At 37.1% G+C, this 22,835-nt stretch overlaps 1 protein-coding gene across 2 annotated transcripts; it reads left to right on the plus strand.

Annotated features, from left to right (window-relative positions):
- The first annotated feature begins 193 nt into the window (after positions 1 to 193).
- pippin lies at positions 194 to 17,091 on the plus strand. Of its 2 annotated transcripts, none has more exons than XM_064680533.1 (5): positions 194 to 456; positions 7,486 to 7,678; positions 12,477 to 12,612; positions 13,209 to 13,417; positions 15,655 to 17,091. In XM_064680533.1, exons 1-5 carry the CDS (start codon positions 443 to 445, stop codon positions 16,747 to 16,749), a joined length of 1,647 nt encoding a protein of 548 aa, XP_064536603.1. In that variant the 5' UTR covers positions 194 to 442; the 3' UTR covers positions 16,750 to 17,091. The 2 variants fall into 2 exon arrangements, with proteins under 2 accessions (XP_064536603.1, XP_064536604.1); XM_064680534.1 differs by lacking the exon at positions 194 to 456 and adding an exon at positions 6,736 to 6,739.
- Positions 17,092 to 22,835: the final 5,744 nt, after the last annotated feature.

The raw sequence follows: 22,835 nt of genomic DNA on the forward strand, positions 1-22,835 counted from the left end.
ACGCCCTCTCTCTCCCTCTCTCAATCTTTCTCTTTATTTCACGTAAGACTCCCTCTTCTTAATTCTTGCTTACACAAACTATTCGTGCAGTCCTCGTCTGTATTTGCTTGTGTGCGTGTGCGGATCAACCAATTGACGATCGACTCGATGCGACGCTCATAAATAAAAAGCCGACTTTGCAAAATTCGTGTAGCCAGTTCGCGTTTTGGCAGCAAAAGAAGTCGACGTGTGACTCTGCAGCTTGTTTTTATTATCATCGCGTGTTATAGTTGTGTGTGTGTGTGTGTGTTAAGTGTCTGCGTTTAAATTTAATGTTAAAATCGAATGTGTCTTAAGTAGCGCATTAAATTCAAGTCTCTGACTCTGAGTCTGACTCTAGAAAACCGCTAGTTATATTAAGTTGCAATTGCGCTGTGCGTGTTCTGACTAAATTAAATACAAAATGAGCAGCGAAAGGTAAATTCCAAATGCAAAATATAAACAACAACCAAAAGACAACAAATAATTTAAAAAAAGCCTCTAGAAAAAATACCACAGCTGTTCACAGTCTTAGTCTGTTTGCCTTTGCATATTCAACCTGTCTCGACTGAAAGCCGTGACTTTTGACAAAGAAAAAAAAAACGAGTTTTTCCATATTTCGACAAGATCTTCGCTGTCGCTGCTGTTGCCAGGCCTTCAACTCAAGTGGCAGCTGACAGTCCTGATTAGCCAGTGGGCCCTGTAGACGCAATGCGATGAACTTTGATAACGATCCTATTGTGTAACGCGCTGTCTGGCCAAAATACCCCAAACATAATTATATATATAAATAATAAAACAAAAATAAACAATGAAAGTATATATAAGAAAACAAACAGCAAACATTGCGAAATTTTGTCTGAACTTTGGACCATCGCACATATCAAGTTCTGATCAATGCTTGTTTCAAGATTAGTGTCCAATCAAGATTTAAATCGCGCATTTTATTGCCAATTTAAAAAAATAAACTGATTGCCTTTTGCCAGCAAGCGGTAGTTGCGTGTAAATTGTTATTTAACAATCAGATAAGATATATCAGCTATAAAGAAAATGTGCTTGATTTCTAAAGCAGCAGTTTAGTTTTATATATTTATATTTATAATATAAATAAATAATGAAAATAAATTGTTTTCTGATTTGTATAAAATCTACATTAAATAATGAAACTTTTTCTTATTGGACAACCTTTTATTAATATTAGAAATTGAAGTAAATATTTTTTAATAACAAGAAAATTTACTGAATACATATTTTTTTATAATATTATCTCTTCTATTTAATACTATCTTCGATCTAATTATTGCCTTTTCAATAAGTACATATTCTACTCAAATCTGCTGAAATTTAAGTTACGAAATTTACTTGAAAATTGTAATTGTTATGTCAATAAATTTTGAAATATATTGAGCTCTTGGCGTGAAAAACAAATGCAAATATTATCGAAAGAGGAGACAATTTTTTAATTCGCTTTCAAACTTAGTTACGAAATATATGTGCACATATTTACTTGATATATTTATAAATACAAACAAATATATATATATTTTATTTATTACATATATCGGAAAAATATATATTAAACAAAATTGTTTGTAATTTCTTTATTTCCATAAATCAAACCGCGGACCTCGAGCCAGCTAAATAAGTATTTATTTATTCTATTTCATTCTTCGGAGTTATGAAAATAAGAAAATATATTAATGGGATTTTCCTTTAGAGACTTGCATTATTATACTTTTTTTTTTATCATATTAAATTTAATTAAATACATTTTGTTTTTTCATATTGCTGGAAAATGCAACTTCTTGCTTAAACAATTTTGTTTGTATTTATTTTTCTCTGTAATATAATGAAAACTCTTAGAATATTTAACTGCATAATTATAGACATTATTTATACAAAGGCAGCCAAATATTTTAAATCTTTTGAAACTCCGTCTATTTCTTTCAGTGTAAGGCTTACGGTCCCTTTTCATATAAGTATATTTTTTTTGTTTGTTATAGAAGTGAAAAGCAAATAAATAGGTTAATAATAATAGAGCACACATAAGCGGCACATGTTTGCAATGTTCGAGCCAAGCTTAGCTTTAGATAGACAGCTGACAGACTGTTTGGTTTGATCAGTGTGACTAGCTAAAAAATCAATTCAAAGGCTGGTTAGCAATTTCTAAAAAAAAGTATTGCCAACTCATCGTTGACTCTAGAAATTGTTATAAAAATTGGAATAAATCTATTAAACTTTTGTTTGAGTCACAATTTGCTTGGCAAATAAATAATATTGATTGATTACCACTATTCAAACAATTCCGCAAGATGGTGAAATTCACGAAAATCAACTTCTAGAAATACAACAAATTATGAATTTGAATTTGTACATGTACAAAATAAGCCCTAATTGGAAGAGACATGACTTCAAGTTGTTTCTGTTGTTTTTCTCAATTATCTTATAAGTTTGTTAATTAACGCGATAAGGATTATTGATTATAAAGAAGAAATTCCCACGCTTATCTTATCTTATCTACGTACAATATTTTGCAGCCTGTTGTGCAATTAAATTACGCATACGCAGCGTGTGGCTGTCATGACAACAACAACAAGCAAAGCGCTAATGAGAATGAAATCAATGCGTTTCTTTAATGTATATATTGACTATATAAATGTTTATATATTGTATGTTCGTGTATACGATCTGCCTGATTGGGCACTTTTTTTGGAGCCTGCATACGCATATTTCTCGTTGCCTTCTTAATTGGTTCAATTAGGCTGCAAAGTCACAAATCAATAACAGCTGAAGTTGGTCTGCTCTCAATATGCGTACATACATACATACATATTTATATATATCTATATATAATATCTATATATGTATGTGCCTCTTATCAATTGTCTAATTTGAGCGCTCAACCTCCGTAGAAACTTGTTCAATTCACACTTCAACCAATAAGAGGCCCTAGTCAGGAGTTACCGAATAGGGGATACCCTGAACACACTTTTAGAAATGTGCTTGACTTATATATACTATTCCAGAAGCTTAATGTCAGGTTTAATGAATCGAGCTCCTAAAAAGTAAGAGATTTTGCTGCTAATCAATAATATACATATATATATACTTTATGGGTTCGGAAAGGCTTCTCTCTGCCTGTTACATACATTTGCGCACAACCAATATACCCTTTTTGCCCATTTTCAATGGTTTCAGGGCATACAAATTGATAAGCGCAACGCGTTCAACTTTCCCATTGACATCAATCACGCCGTTTATTGATTAACATCGTGTGATACTTGAATTTCCATACGGCGTGCAACTCGTGCCATTAATTTGTTAAAAAAGTATATTCTTTCTAATCCGTTCTATCAATTGTTCTGAGTCTGTCATTGGCTTCCATTTTATTTGTTTTTATTTATATTTTCGGCACATTGAACTATTGGCTTTATCAGGTGCTTCCGCTTGTTCTTAAATACAGCTCAATTGTTAATAGCTAGCATGGGAATTTATTGTGGCTTTGTTTGTATTTTGTTTTTTTTTAATCTTATATATGCAATTCACGCTTACTCGATTTTGGCGCGTCCAATGCTATTTACGTGGAGTTTAATGTCCAAGGTTTCAGATTTGCCGTACTTATAGATCAGCGACACTTTTTATATTTTAAGTAACAGCAGAGCAATTGTTTCTTAAAATTCTGAACTATTTTAATTATTTGCATATTTAATGTGATTTTTTTCAGCTGCAAGCCCAAAAAATATTTAAAAATGCGTCCTACATGTTTTTCTATTTTTAATACAGAAAGTATTATGATGAGAAAGTATTATAATGAAATGTGTAGCGTATAGAAGGAGATGTCTCTGTATATTTAAGATCAGAATCGACAGAGAAGTTAATATATCTTTTATCTGTCCATCCATCCGTCTGTCCATCCTCCCGTCTGTTTGTTTTTATGCGAACTAGTCTCTCAGTCTTAAAGCTATCCTCTTGAAACTTTTCATCGGCCCGTCGTTCTGTGGCAGGTAGTCTATATGTCGGAACCGGCCGGATCTGACGACTCTAACATTTGGCTGATAGGAACGATCGGTCGAAGAGTAGGCTCTAGTATAAGCAACGCTTTTGTTGTTCAGAATATCTTGACCAAACTAAGCACTTATAAGTTTTACCATGCTCTCTACATATATACAAAATCTTATCAACCTCGGACCACCATATCATATAACTGCCATAGGAACAATCGGTCCAAAAGTGGGTTCTTGCATGGTAAACTTTTTATTTATCATGATATCTTTCACTAAGTTCCTCACATATGCGCAAAGTTTTATCCACATCAGGCCACCTTATCATATTGATGTCCTATGGCAAAACATTCAGCTTTCAAAGATATTTAAGAGCCTCACAATTCTCACATATCTGTAAAAAGGTAATGCAAAGGTCTACAAGGGTATTGAATCTGAAGATCTGCCGAAAACATCATGGCTTTCATGTTTTCGAATGTTTTCATTATTGGAAATTAGCTCAACTTAACCAAATTAATCGGTTCAGGTTAAAGTTCACTTGCTTTTTGTTCGGCTATTTTTACCCCTCAAGGTTCAGCTTGTAGTTTACAATTGATAATGGTGTTCCGTGTTTGAATTGATTCGGCTTATAAGATCGTGTTGATAGCAATTTATGGAAGCCTTATCCTTTATAATTACTTACCACTTGATTCTTTAAAAGGTTTGATAGGCCTGTGATTGCTTCATTATTTAGTTAGCAGTGCTTAAATTTTAAACCAATATCAAGAAATATATTCAATTACGATTAATTAAAAAAAATATATATATTTTTATTTGTCAAAATTGTTTTATCTGTTTAATTTTACCGCACATAGAAGCTAAACAAATTGTTGTACAACTTTTAGTTCCGGAAATTAATTTCAGGGAATCCCTTACGCTTATAATTTATTGTGTCTGGCATAGAAAAAAAATACCCTATTAATGGAAACTCTATATTCTTGATAATTTAATAAAATTCATCATAATTGAAATGACTGTTGGAAAAAGTGTCACACGCGTTTCCTTATCAGCCAAAATGGACGCAGACACAGTTGAAAAATGTATGAAAGAAATCAGGTGAATCAAGGTATATTTGGCTTTGCCTTGACAACCAAAAGTTATTCGCACTGCGCGCAGCTGTTCAGCAAAACAATGCAACAAAATACTATAACGAAACCAAAAAAATGAAATAAATTATAATAATTATTTTCGCCAACCAAAATAATTACAAAACACAAACAAAAACAAAAAAAGGTGACAGTCAATTAGGTAAATCAAATAAAAAACGTGCGCAAATATAAAACGATATCAAAAAAACAAAACACGCCGCAAATGCTGCTGGATTTGTTGTTGTCTATTCGCAGCGGCGCCGCTTGGCGTTTGTTATTTTTTCGCTTATCATCCTCGAAAAAAAATGAAATAAAAGAAAACAAAAATCGCGTCACATGGCTTTTTGGCATATGACGTATACGCAACGTTTGCCGGTTGGTTGATTCTCTCTCTCACCCGTGTCCCGCACTCTGTTGCATGGTCTGAAGCATCTAAATCAAAACAAACAAAGAACATGCAATGTGTGCCCGACTAGAAGATACCCTGTATGCAGCTACACTCGAACTTTAGTTTATACACTCAGTCTACAGCCAGACATGGGGTATCCAAAATTGAATTGAAGAGAGAACATGTAGCTCTTATTTTCTGGGAGCTATGTTCAAAAACAAAAATATCGATATTTATCGATATCTTGAACATATACATATATCAAAAAAGATAAACTACTTGCAACATTTGTTATACAAGAATATATATATCAAATATCAAGTCGAACTACTTAACTATCGAACTACTTAACTAGTTGTCCTCTTCAAGAACATATACATACATACATATATATAATTTATAAGATCGACAATGTTTTATTTCGTATAATTTTTTTCATTTTATCAATTTTCTATAATATACAGTTTCTTAAAACTATTAAAACCATTTTTTATACCCACTTTCAATGGGCATAAAAAATTGCTCAGGTGCATTGTTTAGAGGCTTGTTTGTAAAAACTCTGGCGATTAACCAGGCAACAGCTGACGGGAAACCCCCCAACTAGAAGGCGTGTAATTGTAGGCTAATTTTATTATAATTGCTGACAACTCTCAACGGCAGCTCAGGCTGCAGTTGAATGGCATTTTAACCAGTTGATACTCTCGACTTGCTCAAGTGACCCCAAGCGAACCGGTTTGGTTGATGTTGACAGTTTTTAATATCACATGAGCAGTTCGTGTTGTTACTTTGATTTCTGTTGAGCTTGTCTTAATGAATTCTTCATAAGATTTATTTGTATAATTTTTTTTTTTTTTTTTTTTTTTTAATACAACACAGTTGGCTTAGGTGATGAGTATCGCCAAGCCTGGTTGGGTGCTCAGGCTTAATCGTGAACAAACGTCAAAGGCGGCTTTTTTGAATAGGTAGTCGGGGAACTCTGGGGCATCTCCTATGTCGTGGTTGAAGGAGGTCCTTGAACGATCTTCTCTTGAGCCTCCTGTTCAGACACCTCCCAGCGAGGTCTTTTGCTACCTGGTTGCAGTGTCGCTGCAAGCGTTCTTTTTTATCGGCTGGCGAATGCTCCGACTTGGCGGTCTATGGTCGCCATTTTGAGGTCTCTGTGCAAGGTAGAATTTCTGACGTACCTGTCAGCACCGGTCATTCGGGTAAGGCCATGTTTTGGAGTGTCTAAATCCGTCTGCGATTTGTCCGAGATGCTATGCCCCAAACCTGGATAAACTGCCCGTTTGCAGCGAAGTGGCAATGGGCTGTTGGGGCTTAGCTAAGCCTCTTATCCAGTACAATTCCGAGATTCTTGGCGCTTCTGCCAGGGTGAAGGCATGAAGGGGGCTGCCATCTGCTGGCCAGACTGCTGGAGCCTTGCCACGCCTCAGTGTGATATTTAATCTTTTATGGGCCCAATTGCGCCCAGTTGAAAGAGAAATAAACATCAAATTTCTTAGATTGAATTATATTTCAGACTCCATTAACTCAAGGGGGGAAATGGTATAGAATAAAAATGCAGAATAGTTTATAATAAATGTAAAAATAATGTTTAGATACATTTTTTAAATAATTAATTAACTAGTTCGAGATCCGCGACATCAAATATTTTAGAAAATGATTAAGTGGCCAAAATCGACATATTTATTTATTTATTTTATCAATTCGTATGACCTTATTTTTAGTGAATAGCTCAAGAAATTGACGATCCTTTAAAAAGCACAGCCTCTTATGAAAGCAACTTTTATCAAGATATATACACATATATATAGTTATATAAATGCTATAGCTCTGATGTCAGCGCTTGTCAATGAGTGTGAATATGCAGACAATGCCAATAAATTGCAATCTCAATTGATTTGTCAACTATTTAATTGTGCTCATTGGTTCATTTATTTTCCAAACACAGGGATGAAGAGTACAGCAAATTTGTGCCACAAAAGATGTCGTACCATGTGGTGCCCGGCGCGGAGTTTCAGTGCAAGGTGCCCATGTCCATGTCCATGTCCAAGTCCATGATGTCCATGCCGAAGTCACGCAAATTGTCGACCATCGATGAGCAGGACTACGACAAGGCCAATCGCAGGGGCATGATTAATCAGGTATGTCCACGGCTGAGCAGCTAACATTCACTCATTCAACAATTTCTGCAATTGCCAGCAACAACAAACTACACTTAACTGATTCTCTTAAGCCAGGCAGCCAAACAAAAGCTTTGCATTTTAAGCGCGTTAGCTGTTTCTCTTTGTCCGCTCTCTTTTATGGCAACTTTTGTTGCCTGTCCTTGAAATTGCAATTCAACTTTAGCCTTCGTCAGCAGCTGCCGCAGCAGCAGCCGCAGCTGCCGTGGGAGTTGCCAGGTTGAGTGGCAGTCGTAAAAGAACTAAAAGAGTTTGCGTTGGCGTCGAGTTTCCTGGTCAAAGAGTTAACTAGCTGCGATTAAATCTGTAACAAACAAAATAAATAAACGATTTACTTCGCCAAGCCGAAGGTTGAATACCCTTGTAAATATTTGACCTACAAATGCTTTCATTTGTAAATAGTGGATCGACTTGATAGGGTTTATTAGATATGTTTGCCAAATGGTAAAAGTTCGTAAATGAAGTTTGTTGCAAAAATATGAAGTAGAAGAATATAATATAATATAGAATAATATAACAATAAATAACTAGCAACCATTTAAATATAAAGTACATTTTTATACAATTTTTTTTTATAGAGTTATATGATTAGATTCGGACTAATAGCATTTTTGTCCTATGTAGGGAGCGTGGCAAACAACTTGTGAATGCCAAGTTTATTTAAAATATCTCTAAAAAAAGTAATAAGTTGTATATACAAAAAGAACAGATCCTTCGAATGACAGCTTTATGATATAGAAGTCCGATAATGAGCAAATTCCGAACATATGTGAGAAACTTATTGTGTCTTATATTATTTAATTAATACATGCCACATTCAAACAAGATATGTGGAAAAACCAAAGAATTTTTCATTCAAACTTAATTTCGACATACTACTACCATGATAGCGATATTGTCATTTGATCAGGTCGATTCCGCCATATGTTCTATATGCAACAGAAAGACAAGCCTATGCTTATTATCATAGCTTGTAGCTTGGTAAAAGCTATCTATTGATCAATAGATTACAGTATGTAAAGTTTTGTATATTAATTCAAGCTATCTTAAAAAAAGATTATTGTGAAAGTGATTGAACTCTCTTTGAAAAAAAGCTTGGATTAATATACAAAATTATATATGGTATATATATATTGATCTACAGTTTATAATATAGAGTATATATATGAATAAAGAGTATAACTTTGTATATTAAAATACCTTTAAAAGAGAGTTTGATCAAAAAGATTTGCACTTTACTGAATACATAATGCAGTCGGAGATATATCCCCTTCTATATGTAACACATTTCATGACAAAATTGTAATGCCTCTTTTTTGTGTACAAGTATATAAAAACTGCGCGTGGCTTACATTTAATTAGGCGTTGCTTTTAAAAATCATTCAGGCACTGTCACTAAAACTGACAGCCAGCTGTTTAATTTTAGACTTGGAATAAATAAGAAATTAATCGTAGGTAGATCTAAGATAAATGCGCTTATAGCTGACCTTTTCAGAAATCATGTTGGCTATATTAGAAGAGTTCTTTATTATATATTTATAGAGCAGGCAATCGGAAGTGCATTTTAAACAATTATACATATATTCTATATATTTATATCGAACAGGCACTTGTTTTCATTCATTTCAACCTTTTATTCTAATTAATCTTTGCCTAATGAAATGTGCCCTAAATCTTACTCAGTTTTATTTGACAGCATTTCAGTCTCCTTCTGTCCTCCTTCTTCAAATCAGTTCTTTTTTCCAATCAGTTATAGCTCAAATCAATCAAGGTCTTTCTTGACATTCGATCAATAAAAAAGACAGCTCTATTTTTGAGGAAAGACATAACTAATATATAAAATTGATATATAAATGAGTGCCAAGCTTTACAGTTAAGTGTATAACTCTCTGATTGAACTGTCTTAGAAAGGTGACTTAGATTGATTGATAACTGAAAAGAAAAGATTATATTTGATAGATCTTTAAATATTTTATGTGAATATTTTTACAAATTGTATTTATCTCTCCATCTGTCTTTTTTCCAATATAACATCCATCCAACTGGTGCGTATTTTAAGTAATATCTTTTAACTCGCAATCTGCAATGAAAAGAACTTTCAGCTGCGAAATACTGATTCTACAACTTCTCCGAATACAGTCTCCGAATCACAATTAATTAGTTCTTCTTGGCGCTCGTTTATCTCGATTTACCTACCCGACAAACCAATTGTGAAGGACAAAATGATAAGATACGCAATTGAACTTTCTTCGCGTGATTAAAAAACATGACATGGAGTCCATGTGGCGCGCATGTGAAACTGATGTGTCGTGAATTGAGCCAAATGGAATTCGATGCCAGGGCCCCGCAGTCGGGGAATGACGTCACAAACTAGATACCCCGATAAATATATCAAATTGTTTCACAATCAGGCGCAAGTCGCAGACTGCAAACGATTCTTTCCTCGCCCGAGATCGTTTATCACTTTTATCTTGAATAAAGAAAAACGTTTCACTTGCATGCGGTTGCATCAACTTACGCACACACGAGCCAATATCTTTAATTGCAACGTGTCGCAACTTCAATTGCTGCCAATTACTCGGCTTCCAATCAGAACAAAACAAACGCGCCTCCCCATTCAATTAAATAGCAAGTGCAGCTGTGGCAGATTTTATATCTTTATTTATATCTCTGTTGATTACTTAAAAAACGTCTAAAGTATAATAGTTTTACATAAAAAATAAAAAAAAAAATAAATAAATATTCACAGTTCCCAGTGCCCATTGCTCTCCCTGTAAATTACTCGGCTTCAAGCGCGCCTAAATATTTAATAAATATCGAGTTATGACTCTTGGTATATTAATTTCTTTAAAAAATACATATCTTAAATGACTTAAGAAATAGACCAATTCGATGGTTCAATTCACAGTTTGAACCTGTGGCCACACACAATTTGATGAAAATAAACTCGGATCTCTATTCTATTGAATGTCAAGTGACTCAATCTTTATTTGTATCATAAAAAAATATATATTTATATTTAAAGGCTAAAAGTAATAAATAATAAATAAAAAGTAAGAACGCACTACTTGGGATTAGGGGATACCCTGAACCTTCTTTTGTGTATACTTTTCTAGAAGCTACGTGTTAAATTTGTTGATTCTAGCTTCTAGCCATTAAAACCAAAAAGATAAGCTCAAAGAACAGGATTTCGGGGAAAGTTATCGATTATCGGAAACAAACTCGTACTGCGTGGGCACAAGGAGGACCTACGTCCTAAATCTTTTAAATCGTCCCTAGCTCTAGTTCTTAAATGTTCTGAGATCCACGCGTTCATGCATACGAACGGGCCGACGGGTGGACGGACAGGTGAAAAGGCAGACGGACATGGCCAGATCGACTCGGCTATTGATGCTGATCAAGAATTTTAATACTTTATGGGATCGGAAATGCTTTCTTCTGTCTGTTACATACATTTGGCTTTTCACGTATTTTTTTTCTTCTCCTTTATTAATGATATTATCAAGAATTCTTCATGGTCTCATATTGTCTTCGCGGGGCTTTTATCTGAAAAGTAGGTTATACCTTAAAACAGCTAGAATAGGGCCATGAAACAACGTTTTTTTCGGGTTTAACTTATTATATTATATATTATACTAGCGGGTATAACCCGGCCTTGCCCGTGGCACGTATGTTATAAAATCAATGTTCTCAAGAAATTTGAAATGATTTTGAAACTGATCGGACGGTAAACAAATAACTTTCATACAAACGTTTTCCGCCAATTTACCACTGTTGCGAGTGAAATTTTCCAAATCGCTGAAATGCGTATTTATTAAGTTCTTATGTAGAGCTTTGAAAATAAGATTGAAGCAAATCGGACACAACTTCAAACTTCGCCCAAAAAATCTTTAAATCGCATTCCCCCCGAAGAAGTTTGAATTCTGCGAAAAGTGTGAAACACGTATCAAATGATTTTTCTTATAGATCTCTGGAAATGAATTTGAGCGCGAAACGTCACCCACCAAATCTTTGACCTCCATTTCCACCAAGGAGGAACGGATTTTCCTAAAAGTGTGAACCACCCCTCAAATGAATTTGAACAAAGATCTTTGAAAATAAGTTTGAGGCCGATCGGATGGTAAACAAAAAAGTTACAAACAAACGTTTTTCGCGATTTTGCCACACTTGCGGGTGGAATTTTCTGAAACCCCGTCTTAACGTGCACCTACATCACATAAGGTAGCTATAGTGAAAATTTCAGCTTCCTAGCTCTTACGGTTTGGGCTGTGCGTTGATCACCAATCAGTCAGTCAGCCAGTCAGTCAGTCAGTCAGTCAGGACAAACAGTTTTATATATAGAGATTATATTTATTATATATATTTTACATATATATTTTATATTATTACTATTATAAGTTTTTTAAACAGTGTAGAATATAGTTAGAAGCCATATTGCCGCTTAGACAAATACTACATTCGTAAACTAACTAGGGATTCGAACCCTGATCTCCTTTCTTCTTTTCAAATATGTTTTTCCTGAAGAAACTAGTCACAGTTGTTTGGTGACTTATCTGTTCCCAGTCCTGATATTCATATCTTTATCCATATGTTTATTTTTCTAACTCCATCTCTATGTCGATCTTTAACTCTGTTACTATCTCCAGCTCTATCTTATACCTCTTCCTATCGCTTTCTCTATCGATAATTATGAAAATTTTTAAATTTAACTCAATATTTTTATTTAATTTATTTCCTTTTTCTATTTATCCCTTACTAGATTTTGGCCACTTGTGCGGTGCTGTTGCTTTCCGCTGGCTGTGGCATGCCCATTGGCTACTCGGCGGTGCTGTTGCCGCAGCTCAGCTCGAACTCCACGGAGGTGCCCATAGATGTTAATACCGGTTCTTGGATAGGTAAGATATTGGTGATGACAATAAAGAGGCGTTAGTTATGGTTAGTTTGAATATACAGTTTACAGTCAAATAATGCTATTCGATATATTGATCTCAAATACTAATTGAGCTCCATATTTCGAATAGCATTAGGGGCCAGTGCCTCTGGTCAGCTAATATGCGCTTAAAATACTCTTCTTTTTAGAGAAACTTCTTTCTTCGAAACTACTTCTCGCACAACAATGTTGCATAAAAGATAGTACTCCAAGCATCTTTGCTATCTGAACTTCTTAATTTGAAGTTATGCCCAGCCTGACCACATTTTAATATATATCAGATTAGGATATATCAGAGAATATGGCAATTATGTTGATAAATATTTTTCGATTTAATTTAAACCAATATGTAAAGCTTATATACCAAATTTTATGAAAATAAATGTAGGTTTTCTGTTCTTGCTTGGTTACAACTTATTATTTGGTTTCTGAAAATTGTATAATCTGGTAAACATTAAATAAAAATTTTTTATATATAAATATAAATATATATCCCAACACATCCAAACATCTCCTAAATATATAAATATCTCATGTTTTATCTATCTACTCTATTTACAGCCAGCGTACATAGTCTGGCCACACCGTTTGGTTCTCTAATCTCTGGACCGCTGGCCGATTATTTGGGCCGTCGCAAAACGCTGCTAGTATCGGTAATACCCCTATTCCTGGGCTGGAGCACCATGGCGATGTCAAACTCTGTGAAGGCATTGATATTTGCGCGTTTCCTGTGCGGCTTTGCTACGGGCATTTTGGGAGGACCTGGTCAGGTAAGAAATGAAACTCTATTTACCTTTACGGGAGCTTGGCAAATTCCACGCGCAAGTGTGGAAAATACGTGGATAAGGATTGCATGAAGTTTAACTTTCGAACAGCCTCAAATTCATTTTGTGAAAGTTCTTTAGAAGGGAGTTTCACACTTTTCGCCAAATCCACGCCTTCTACGTGGAAAATGGGCGTATATAGGCGAAAATGCTGAGAACTGATCAACTCTGTGTAGTCGGGCAATAATGAAGACCAATGTCAGTGCCCAAAAAGTTCATTCACACATAGAGCGGAAAGCAATTTAGTACAATCTGACCCATTAACCAGATTGTTAGAGTAGGCATAACCCTGAACCCACCCAGTAGGAACTGTTGTGCTGAAAATGCTGCATACGAATCACGAATCTCATGAGAAAATGTACAACAAGTTGTCAGTTTGGGCGCTTGACAGCTGTCAACTGTTCACTTAATGCCATTGTTCCGTGCGCCTCCATTGTGTCCATGTTAATCCGGCGTTTAGTCCAAGTGAGCAACGAATTTGCACAGCCGGCATGTGCTTTTTTCTGTTTTTCTGTATTTATTATTTATCTTATGGATATGCCCATGACTTATCAAGCGGCCAAAATGATAAACGAAAGCAAAATCTTTAAATGGACAAACGCGCATTTGCATTAGCAAACGCTTTCCGCACACACGATCCAAGTTCCGGATTCTTGACCTTAGTCTATAATAAGTTTGTTGTTGCCCCGTTGCCCAGTTGCCCAGTTGCCTAGTTGCTGGGGGTGGTTCCCCGCCGCACCACAGGGGGTGTGCTCGGTGGCATTTGCGTATTTCTGTACGCGACTTGTTGCGCGTGTGTCTCGCGGTTCATTAATTGTCATCTGTGGCAGTGGCCAGAAGATTTATGATTTTATGATTAAGCTTAAGATTATGTTGATATGCTTGATATAGTTGTGATATATACAGCTGCCTGATGTTTTTGTGACCCTGTTTTGCATTCAATTTGATCAAATTTGTTGTCCGCCTGTTTGTTTGTTTGTTGTTTATACACTCGAGTCAGCCAACAGAATTAAGGGAAAGTTGCTGTCGCTGCCGTTTGCCGGGCATTTCGAGAACTTGTCCGAGGTCAAGGTGGGTTGTCTGCTTCCAGGAATTTGTGACGAGCGCATATTGAAAATTTTGCTTGGATTAAATGCGCAGATGGTTGCGCTTGTGCGGGAGCGTTGCCTCAAATATTTATATACATTTAGGTGCGCCGTACGCTGCGTAAATGGGCAAAAATGGTTCCCATCAAAAATTGGAGACTAGCTTCAGCATGCCGAAGACTAAATGCTCTAGCTGACGTATGGCTTGCGGCTTATCATATGTGTGAGGAGAATTAAGAAGCTTGTTAACAAAACATTTATCCAAAAAGGAATATGCTTTTTTCATCGGGTTTCCCAATTTAAAAAGGTCGTCAACAGAACATTTTCCCATAAAAGAATATGCTTTCCCGACCGGGTTTTCCTAAAGGGTTGCAAGACAATATAGGGATATGATTTAGGGAATGTTTCGATCGAACATTCCCCAGACAGCTATGGAATAGAAGTCAAGTAGAAAGTGCCCGACTAGAAGACACTCTGAAGCCACCGCCGAGCCACATTCACGAGCAATCTAGCTTCCTTCTATTCGTACATTCATACGCAAATAAACAAAACTCCGAGATAAACATAAATAACAGGATTTCAAAATCGATTCTTATCGATCCATAAGCAAAGGCTACGGACATTGCTAGGTCGACTCGGCTATTGATGCTGATCAAAATTATATACACTTTTTGGAGTCGGATATTCCGGAGATACCCTATAGCTTAGGAATTTTTTGTTGGCGTGGATTACTGGCTTACTTAAAAAAGAAAACTTGAAACTTGGCATTGGTTTGAACGAGAGTGGTCCAAAGGCCGTGATGATGCTCTAGGTTATCGGTTAAGTCTGAAGGAAATTATACAAGCCGTTAGATACAACTTGATCAAAAATAGTTCTTAGAAAGCACTCTTCGGGGAAGGACATAGGATGCTAAATAAGAACCAAATTGGAAGGATAGCTTAAGGGGAAAGGTGTTCCATACTCCGTGGTTACATTACCTTTGTTCATAAACTGAAAGGAGAACTGCATGTGAAAGGTGTTATAAGATTACTCTTATTAATCAATGAAAATTAATTTGAATACATTGATTTACCCTTGGTGAATCATTCCTCCACACAGGTCTACATAGCGGAAACAGCTGAGCCGAATCTGCGCAGCCTGTTAATTGGAGCTCCATATGTTGCCTATTCGTCTGGCATACTGCTCGTCTATTCGCTGGGCACCATTCTGTATTGGCGCACTGTTGCCTGGTGTGCCAATATATTGCCCGCCTTGGCTGTGATCTCCATCTTCTTCATACCGGAAACACCCGCCTGGCTGCTGCGCAATCGGAAGGAGAAGCGAGCACTGCAGGCGTTGACATTGCTCCGGGGCAGCGAGATGTGCGCACAGAAAGAGCTGAACGATATGAAGCAGCGCTTGGAGAAGGAACGCGCCACCACCAAGACGAATGAGAACATTTTCAAGCTATGCTGTCAGCGAGTGGCCATAAAGCCGCTCTTCATTGTGATCGTCTTCTCGCTGCTGCAAATGTTCTCGGGCACGTTTATTGTGATCTTCTATGCGATCGATATTGTGTCCGAGTTCGGCGCAGATTTTGATACCAAACAGGCGGCCATTTGGACGGCGGCTGTGCGTGTGCTCTGCTGCATGATCTTCTGTGGCATATTGATCTTTGTGCGTCGGCGTCTCATCATGATCCTCTCGGGCATTGGTTCGAGCGTGTTCTGTCTGGCGCTCAGCGTGTTCATGTATATACGCATGGGCCAGCCCAGAATGCCCTACGATGTGCTTGTGGCCGGCGGCTGTCTATTCGGCTATATAGTCTTCAATACGGCGCTGATGGTGATGCCGGGCATTATGATCGGAGAGCTGTTTCCGGCGCGGATACGTGGACGCACAGCTGGCGGTGTATTTGCCTCGATGAATGTGGCGCTTTTCATATTTGCCAAGGCTTTTCCGGCGCTGCAATCGATGCTGAAAATGCGTGGTGTTTTTCTGGTCTTTGCCGGCTCCAGTTTTCTGCTGACGATATTCATGTGCCTGTTCCAGCCAGAGACGAAGGGCCGCAGTCTGGAGCACATCGAGGACTACTTCAATGGTGACAATTGGCTATGGGTGCGACGCGATCGTGGCTACAAGACGGTCAAGCTGTTGCCACTGCAGCCGCTTGTCGAGAATCGTGCGATGCCGCGCAGTGCAGAGCATGCCTAGGCATTGCTAGGGTGGGGATTCACATGTATTTAGTTTTTAATACAGGGATCTTCAAATTCCTTAGTTTGTTATTTAGTATTATGTGTAGCTCCTAATGCGCTGGAGTACCTCTTAGCAGTAATCTTAGCGTCTTTCCAGTGTTCCTTAGCAATTATTATGCATTACCAAAAAAGACAAGTTTTCTAAAAATGAAACAAAATGTTGACACTCAATTTCATTAAATATAAAACAATGTGATTTGCGCAATTACGCATTAACTTTTTATAGTCTCGATATAGAAAACTTATGCTATATTTTTACAACTATATGATTAGAAATAAAAACAATATATAAGCAATATAATGAATGACTATTTGAATTTGTTGCGCCAGTTTAATACATTATCGCAGCCAACTTAAAGTGATTGCATGAGTATAAGGTTATCGACTTGCCGCCACAATTTAGTCGCCGCGCTTTCTCTGTGAGCTCGCGTGTTGTTGGTTACTGTTAGTGAGGTTTATAAAAAAAAATATGTTTTTAGTTAGTGTTTTTCTAATATGGCTTGCAAGTTTCGTGCTGCTTGAACGTTAATTTGATCAAAAATTGTTGCAAAGTGTTTGAAATAAGCGCAATTTAATGTTTTTCCAACAGGCTTCAAAATATATTTTTTTTGGCGGCAATGTGCGCGTGCTGCCAGATAATGCAAATTTTTGTTGGTTGAGTTTCGTTGAGTATTTGCTTATTAGCCGACCGCCACAGTTAACTCTGTGTGTTCATTAAATATATCGATAGTTTCGTTAAAGCTTTTTTTAACGACGGAGCTTTGGCGCGCGTTCGCAGCTGTTAAATTTAAATTCAAATTTTTAAGTGTTCATTTTTTTGTGTGCAAGCTTTGGCGCGCGTTCGCAGCTGTTAAATTTAAACTCAAATCGTTACGTGTTTTTTTTTGTGTTCAACAAATATTTTGATTTAAGGCTTTGTTGTAAAAAAGCATAAATGTTAATTGGCAAGCAGCAAAAATATTTATAAATACCTAATAGTTTGCGGGTGAGTCTTTCAATTTAAATCAATGTTCGATAACAATATTCTACACATATTTGCAATTAGAAAGCATATTCCTCTCCACACAACTCTTATACCCCATCATACTAAATCAATTAAGTAATTTCAAATAAACAGAACAACAATTAGAAAGTCTTTTAACCCCATGCCCCCTGCGTATTACTCTGTTAGGCCAACCCCATTGCGAAGCGGACACTCACCTTGCAACTTATATAGTACAACTGCTATACATTACATAATATAAAAATGCCCCACGTGATGTTAAATATTTAATGGACTTCTCAGCGGCAGCCAAGTTGAGCTTTGAAATTAAAAAAAAAAATGTGCACAGAACTGGGCGTGCATGCATATTTAAAATTCTATTATCCCCATCAGTTCCCGGTTTTGATACTCGTCCCGAACTCGGTTCACAGTGTGCTAATAAATTGTATAATTCTTGGCTTTCTTCTCTTTTCTTTTTTTTTTTGCTGTGTGCTGCCGCTTGTTTTGGCTCGACAAACTTGTGCCGTGTATTTTCTTTGTGCATTCCTTGGTGGGGTGCCAGGTGTGGTGGCCAGGTGTGTGAGCTGGACAAGTGGGTTTGAGCGGGCGCTGCCACTGGCCGGAATGCAGGAGCGAAAAAAATTGCTGCGGCATACCGGAAACGCTTCAAGTTGCTGAGCTCATTCGTCTCTGCGATTTGTTGGCATTTTAACGCGCTGCAAGTGCCGACCAACAAGTTAGCCAGCCAAGGTTTCGAACAGACTGTTAAATACCCTGTTAGCCGATTAAATACTGAGTATTGAGTGGTATTTATCAGTGTGAAAGCTGTGAAAGCATCTTATTTATATCTTATCTTCACAGATCAATATATTAAATATTGCGAGAATAGAATTATGAATTAGAGAATTTCGATGGAAGTATTGTAAGAAATTTCTTGAATATCTTACAGGGTATTAAACATACATCAAATATCTTTCATCAATTAAAAATCCTTGTGGAATCCGAAATGTTTGCACCTGCTCTCTGCACATACCCCATAAGCGAATGCGTACAGGGCATAACGACATGGCTAGCAATAATTGCTCAGAGTGCTGCGCGTCAGCTAAATGCATAGGGACAGCGGGCATGTGGATGGGTGCGGGGGAGGAGGGGGGGATGTGTTGCCTGCTCATGCAATGATAAATGAAGTTTTAGTGGCTTTTGACCCATTTAATAAATTGTTAAAGTTGAAAAATGTGCAAGAATATTGCAAACTTTTTTTTTTTTATTCAGTAAATAAAATATATATAAAATTGTTGCTGTTGTTGTTGTTGTTGTTGTTGCTGTTCCTGTTGGAATTAGGGTTAATTTAAAAGTTGCCATTGCGCCGCTTGCAACACTGACCCATGGACTACGAGCTCAAATTGTTGTTGTTGCTGCCCCAAGTTGCCATGTTGCAAAGTTTTTGCTGCTGGCCCACTTTTTGCAATAGCAGAAAGTTGCGGAATTTTAAATAATTTTGTTAAATTGCATAACGTGCCATGTTGCACTGCTCAGGCCCTAACTAACCTCCAACTAACCCCTACCCCCTTCTCAAGCGACAGTTGTCAACTTTAAACTTGGCTGCTTATTAAGTTAACGGCGACAGTTTTCAGTTAATATGATTATGCGACCGTTTTAAATGCAATTTTTTTTTGTTTTTGCCTCTCACAACTGAAGCTGGCTAAAAATATGCACAATAAATATGCACAGGCAGCGGGGCTGGAGGCGGGGGACTTGCCATTCTTGAGCCATAATAAGCAGCATAAAAGTGAGGCTTTTTGGCAAGGGTCTATTAGAGACGAAGCTGCTCAGATACCGACTAAGCCAGCGAAGCCAGAGCCAGCCGGGTCCTGCTCATATAAAAATATGTATATCTATGGGCATTGCATATAAACAATTTTCTATTATGCAGAAATAACAAGCAAAACAACAACAAATGCAACAACAATCACAACTTCAATGGATTTTTGCATAAGAAAAGCACGAGTGAAGTTGAAGTATGGCCAAAGCAGCAACAAAAAATTGTGGAGTGCGAGCGAGTTGCAAAAAGCAACAAGCTCGACCTCGCTGCAATCCCTTGCCCTACCTCAAATGGGGCATAAAAATGCGCCAGCTGAACTCTGTTTGCTGTGCCCTGTAATAAAAATATAAATTATAAATATACATAGCTCGAAAAATAAATCGAATCGGTTTGTGCCCGGAACTGCACTTTTTTGTCTACTCGAAAACGTAGCTTAAGCCGCATTTACTAAAAAAACGAGGCTTAAAATAAAGCACAGCATATTTATAAAATTTTTTGTATAATCATTTTGTGTTGATATTTTAAAATGTTACATATTTAACGAGTCAGAGCTCGTAACAAAAGCAAACGTCTGTCGAACCAGGGAATATTTTTGTTGAACTTACTGTACCTTGATACTTGATATTATATTCACAAGGACACCAAATTTTAATCAAACCTGAATGAAAGAAACTTTATAACGCTGCAAAGCTCTCACTGAAACGGAGCCTACGCACTTTCCAAAGAAGACTATCAACATAATAAACTACAACTTATATTTGAAAACCATATTTATTTCATTTTATTTTCGTTTGAACTTTAATCAATGTTTTATTAAGTTCGTTTGCGATCTCAAGTTGTTCCTCTCTCTTCTCGGCGAGCAATACTTGCTGTTAAGTTGCAGTTAATTAACAGAGCGCCGCACTGCTGCCGCCGCTCTGTAAGTTAACATTCTGCCAACGGCTTTGTAACAGAGAAACCAAGTTTTTATCGCTTTTCGTAATTTTTTGCAATGCGATCTTTTTGTCAGCAGTTCTTTTTTTCAAAGTTCAGTGTTATTTAAAAAGTCGATTTTAAGAATCTTCCATATCCGCTTTCACCCACGCACCTTTCCAATCACAGTTTTCTCTATGTTTTCTATATGTATATTCATATATAATAAAATCTTATACCAATAGCTGTTTACATATAATCAGCTATATTCCCGTCTAAAAAGAGTCTCTCTCTAAAAATCGGGCTAGCTTCGCTTGCAAATTGTTTAAACATACTCCTAATACAGCTCCTAGCTCTCATTTGCCAGCAGGCCGACGAAAATTAGATAATTTCTTTCTCTCGGCATGTGGAGCACATTATGCAACATGACCGCAGTTGCTAACTAACTGCTGAAACTGAAGTTACCTCCGTGACCCAAGTCAATGCAAAATGGCGTAGCGCGTCCGCAACAGAAACACACACCACAAACACACACCCACACAATTTCATACACACACACGGACAGGCACACCCACAGCTGGATCCACACAGGATATTGTAGAGGGAACATTTGCAAGTGAAGCCACAGTGAACAGCAGACGGCACTGAGACGCGCCACAGCCACAACAGTGTATATAATGCTAAGAAGCAAGGCACCCTCCCCCGCCCTTAAACCCCCGCCACCCCCTGCTACCAGCCCTGCTGTGATCTGTGCTGTTGCAGCCACAGGATAAAGCAAAAACGCAGTTGTCGCTGGGATAGCGAAAAGTGCTGAGCATAAATAAGACATTTGTGTAAGCACACACACACAACAATAACAACAACAACAACAACAAGCGTGCTATAGCTGAGGCTGCACGACTCGCTGATACCCTTTTTGCTCAAATATTCATTTGTGCTTTTTTTCTTCCAAATTACACACATATAGGGAGTTGCCGTTAACTGTACTGTTTCTTCCATCTGCATTAGAAATAGAAAAAATGGAATTCTTAATGACTCAGGTATTTGTTGCTTGACTGATATACATGATAAAATATAAAGGGCTTTAAGATATTATTCAAATGGTTGTACATGCCAAAAATTAAGTTAATCGAAAGGATTTCTTAAGTTTGATAAAATGAAGAAAGGCTAACATTAATTTAAATTGAGTTGATGTATCGCATATTGCACGAGAACTTTCCTACCTGGTGGTTCCTATAAACTGCGACAGGTGTACAATGAAATCGCAAACCAGGCTAGCACAGTGAATACTCTCTTAACAGACACTCCTATTAGGCGGTCACCCAACTTGGGCGGACATTTTCACTCAAATCGTTATGAATCTGTCCTTACCCATTCGCTTTCTATTTTTGAGACACACCTCGTAAGCGAACACAAACTATCCGTACTTCGCGCAAGGGAGTTTTCACTGTAGATAGACATATAATTGTCTAAGTCCTCAGTTCCTTGTGCTATTTAAAAGGTTTGATGTATAGTTTACTAGTGTAAACTGTATCTTTTATTAACCTTAATACAAACAATTCTTAGTTAAATGACATACTTATATTTATGAAATTCATTGTGATTTAAGCTTCGAATAGCATTTTTTGATGTGAACACCTCAAAAATGAAAAATATTAAGTCATTTTTTTTTACATAGAAAACGTTTTGTTATCTGAGATCAGATAATCAAAGAATCAGTCGCAAATAAAGCTTTCCTTTAAATAGTTGCAACATTTTCTGCAATTTTCTTAACAAAGAAATTAGTCGTTCCTTTTGGTTTAGCTTAGAGCGTCCAACTGATGTAATATTTGAAAATAAAGCTATTGAAATAAGTATAATACGTTCTTTATTTTCCTCAGCATTGAAGACATTAAAACTTTTCATATGTTGACACCTAACCAAGTGCTTTTGCACTTGCCTTTTGCCTGTCGCAAACATTTTGCTCGGCTTCAATATACCCAACTTATGTTCAAACATCTTCACTGGGTACAGTCTATAAGAACAACAACAGAACTGACTTGAAATAACTCTACACGCAACATTGAAATGTGGCGAAGTTGGCAACAAGGAGTTGGCGTTGCAGCAGCAGCAGCAGGGGGAGAAGGAGGTGGACGAGGAGGAGGGTTGGGATTCACAGGAGCTGCAGCAGGACCGCCGGCAATGTTAGCTGAAAGACAATAATTTCGAAACTGCTTTCAAAGCAAAGTAATGCAAAATGCAAAGTCATCGCTGTCCCTGCGCCAGCCCCAAGTGGGCGCGGCCAGGATCCAGCTGAGCCGCCTGCCCCCAACGACCCGCAGCTACGCCC

This window comes from Drosophila montana, unplaced genomic scaffold (genome assembly GCF_035044405.1).
Source record: "Drosophila montana isolate Dmon_TW-CO22-7 unplaced genomic scaffold, ASM3504440v1 contig_2127_1, whole genome shotgun sequence".
NCBI classification, from domain to species: Eukaryota; Metazoa; Arthropoda; class Insecta; order Diptera; family Drosophilidae; genus Drosophila; species Drosophila montana.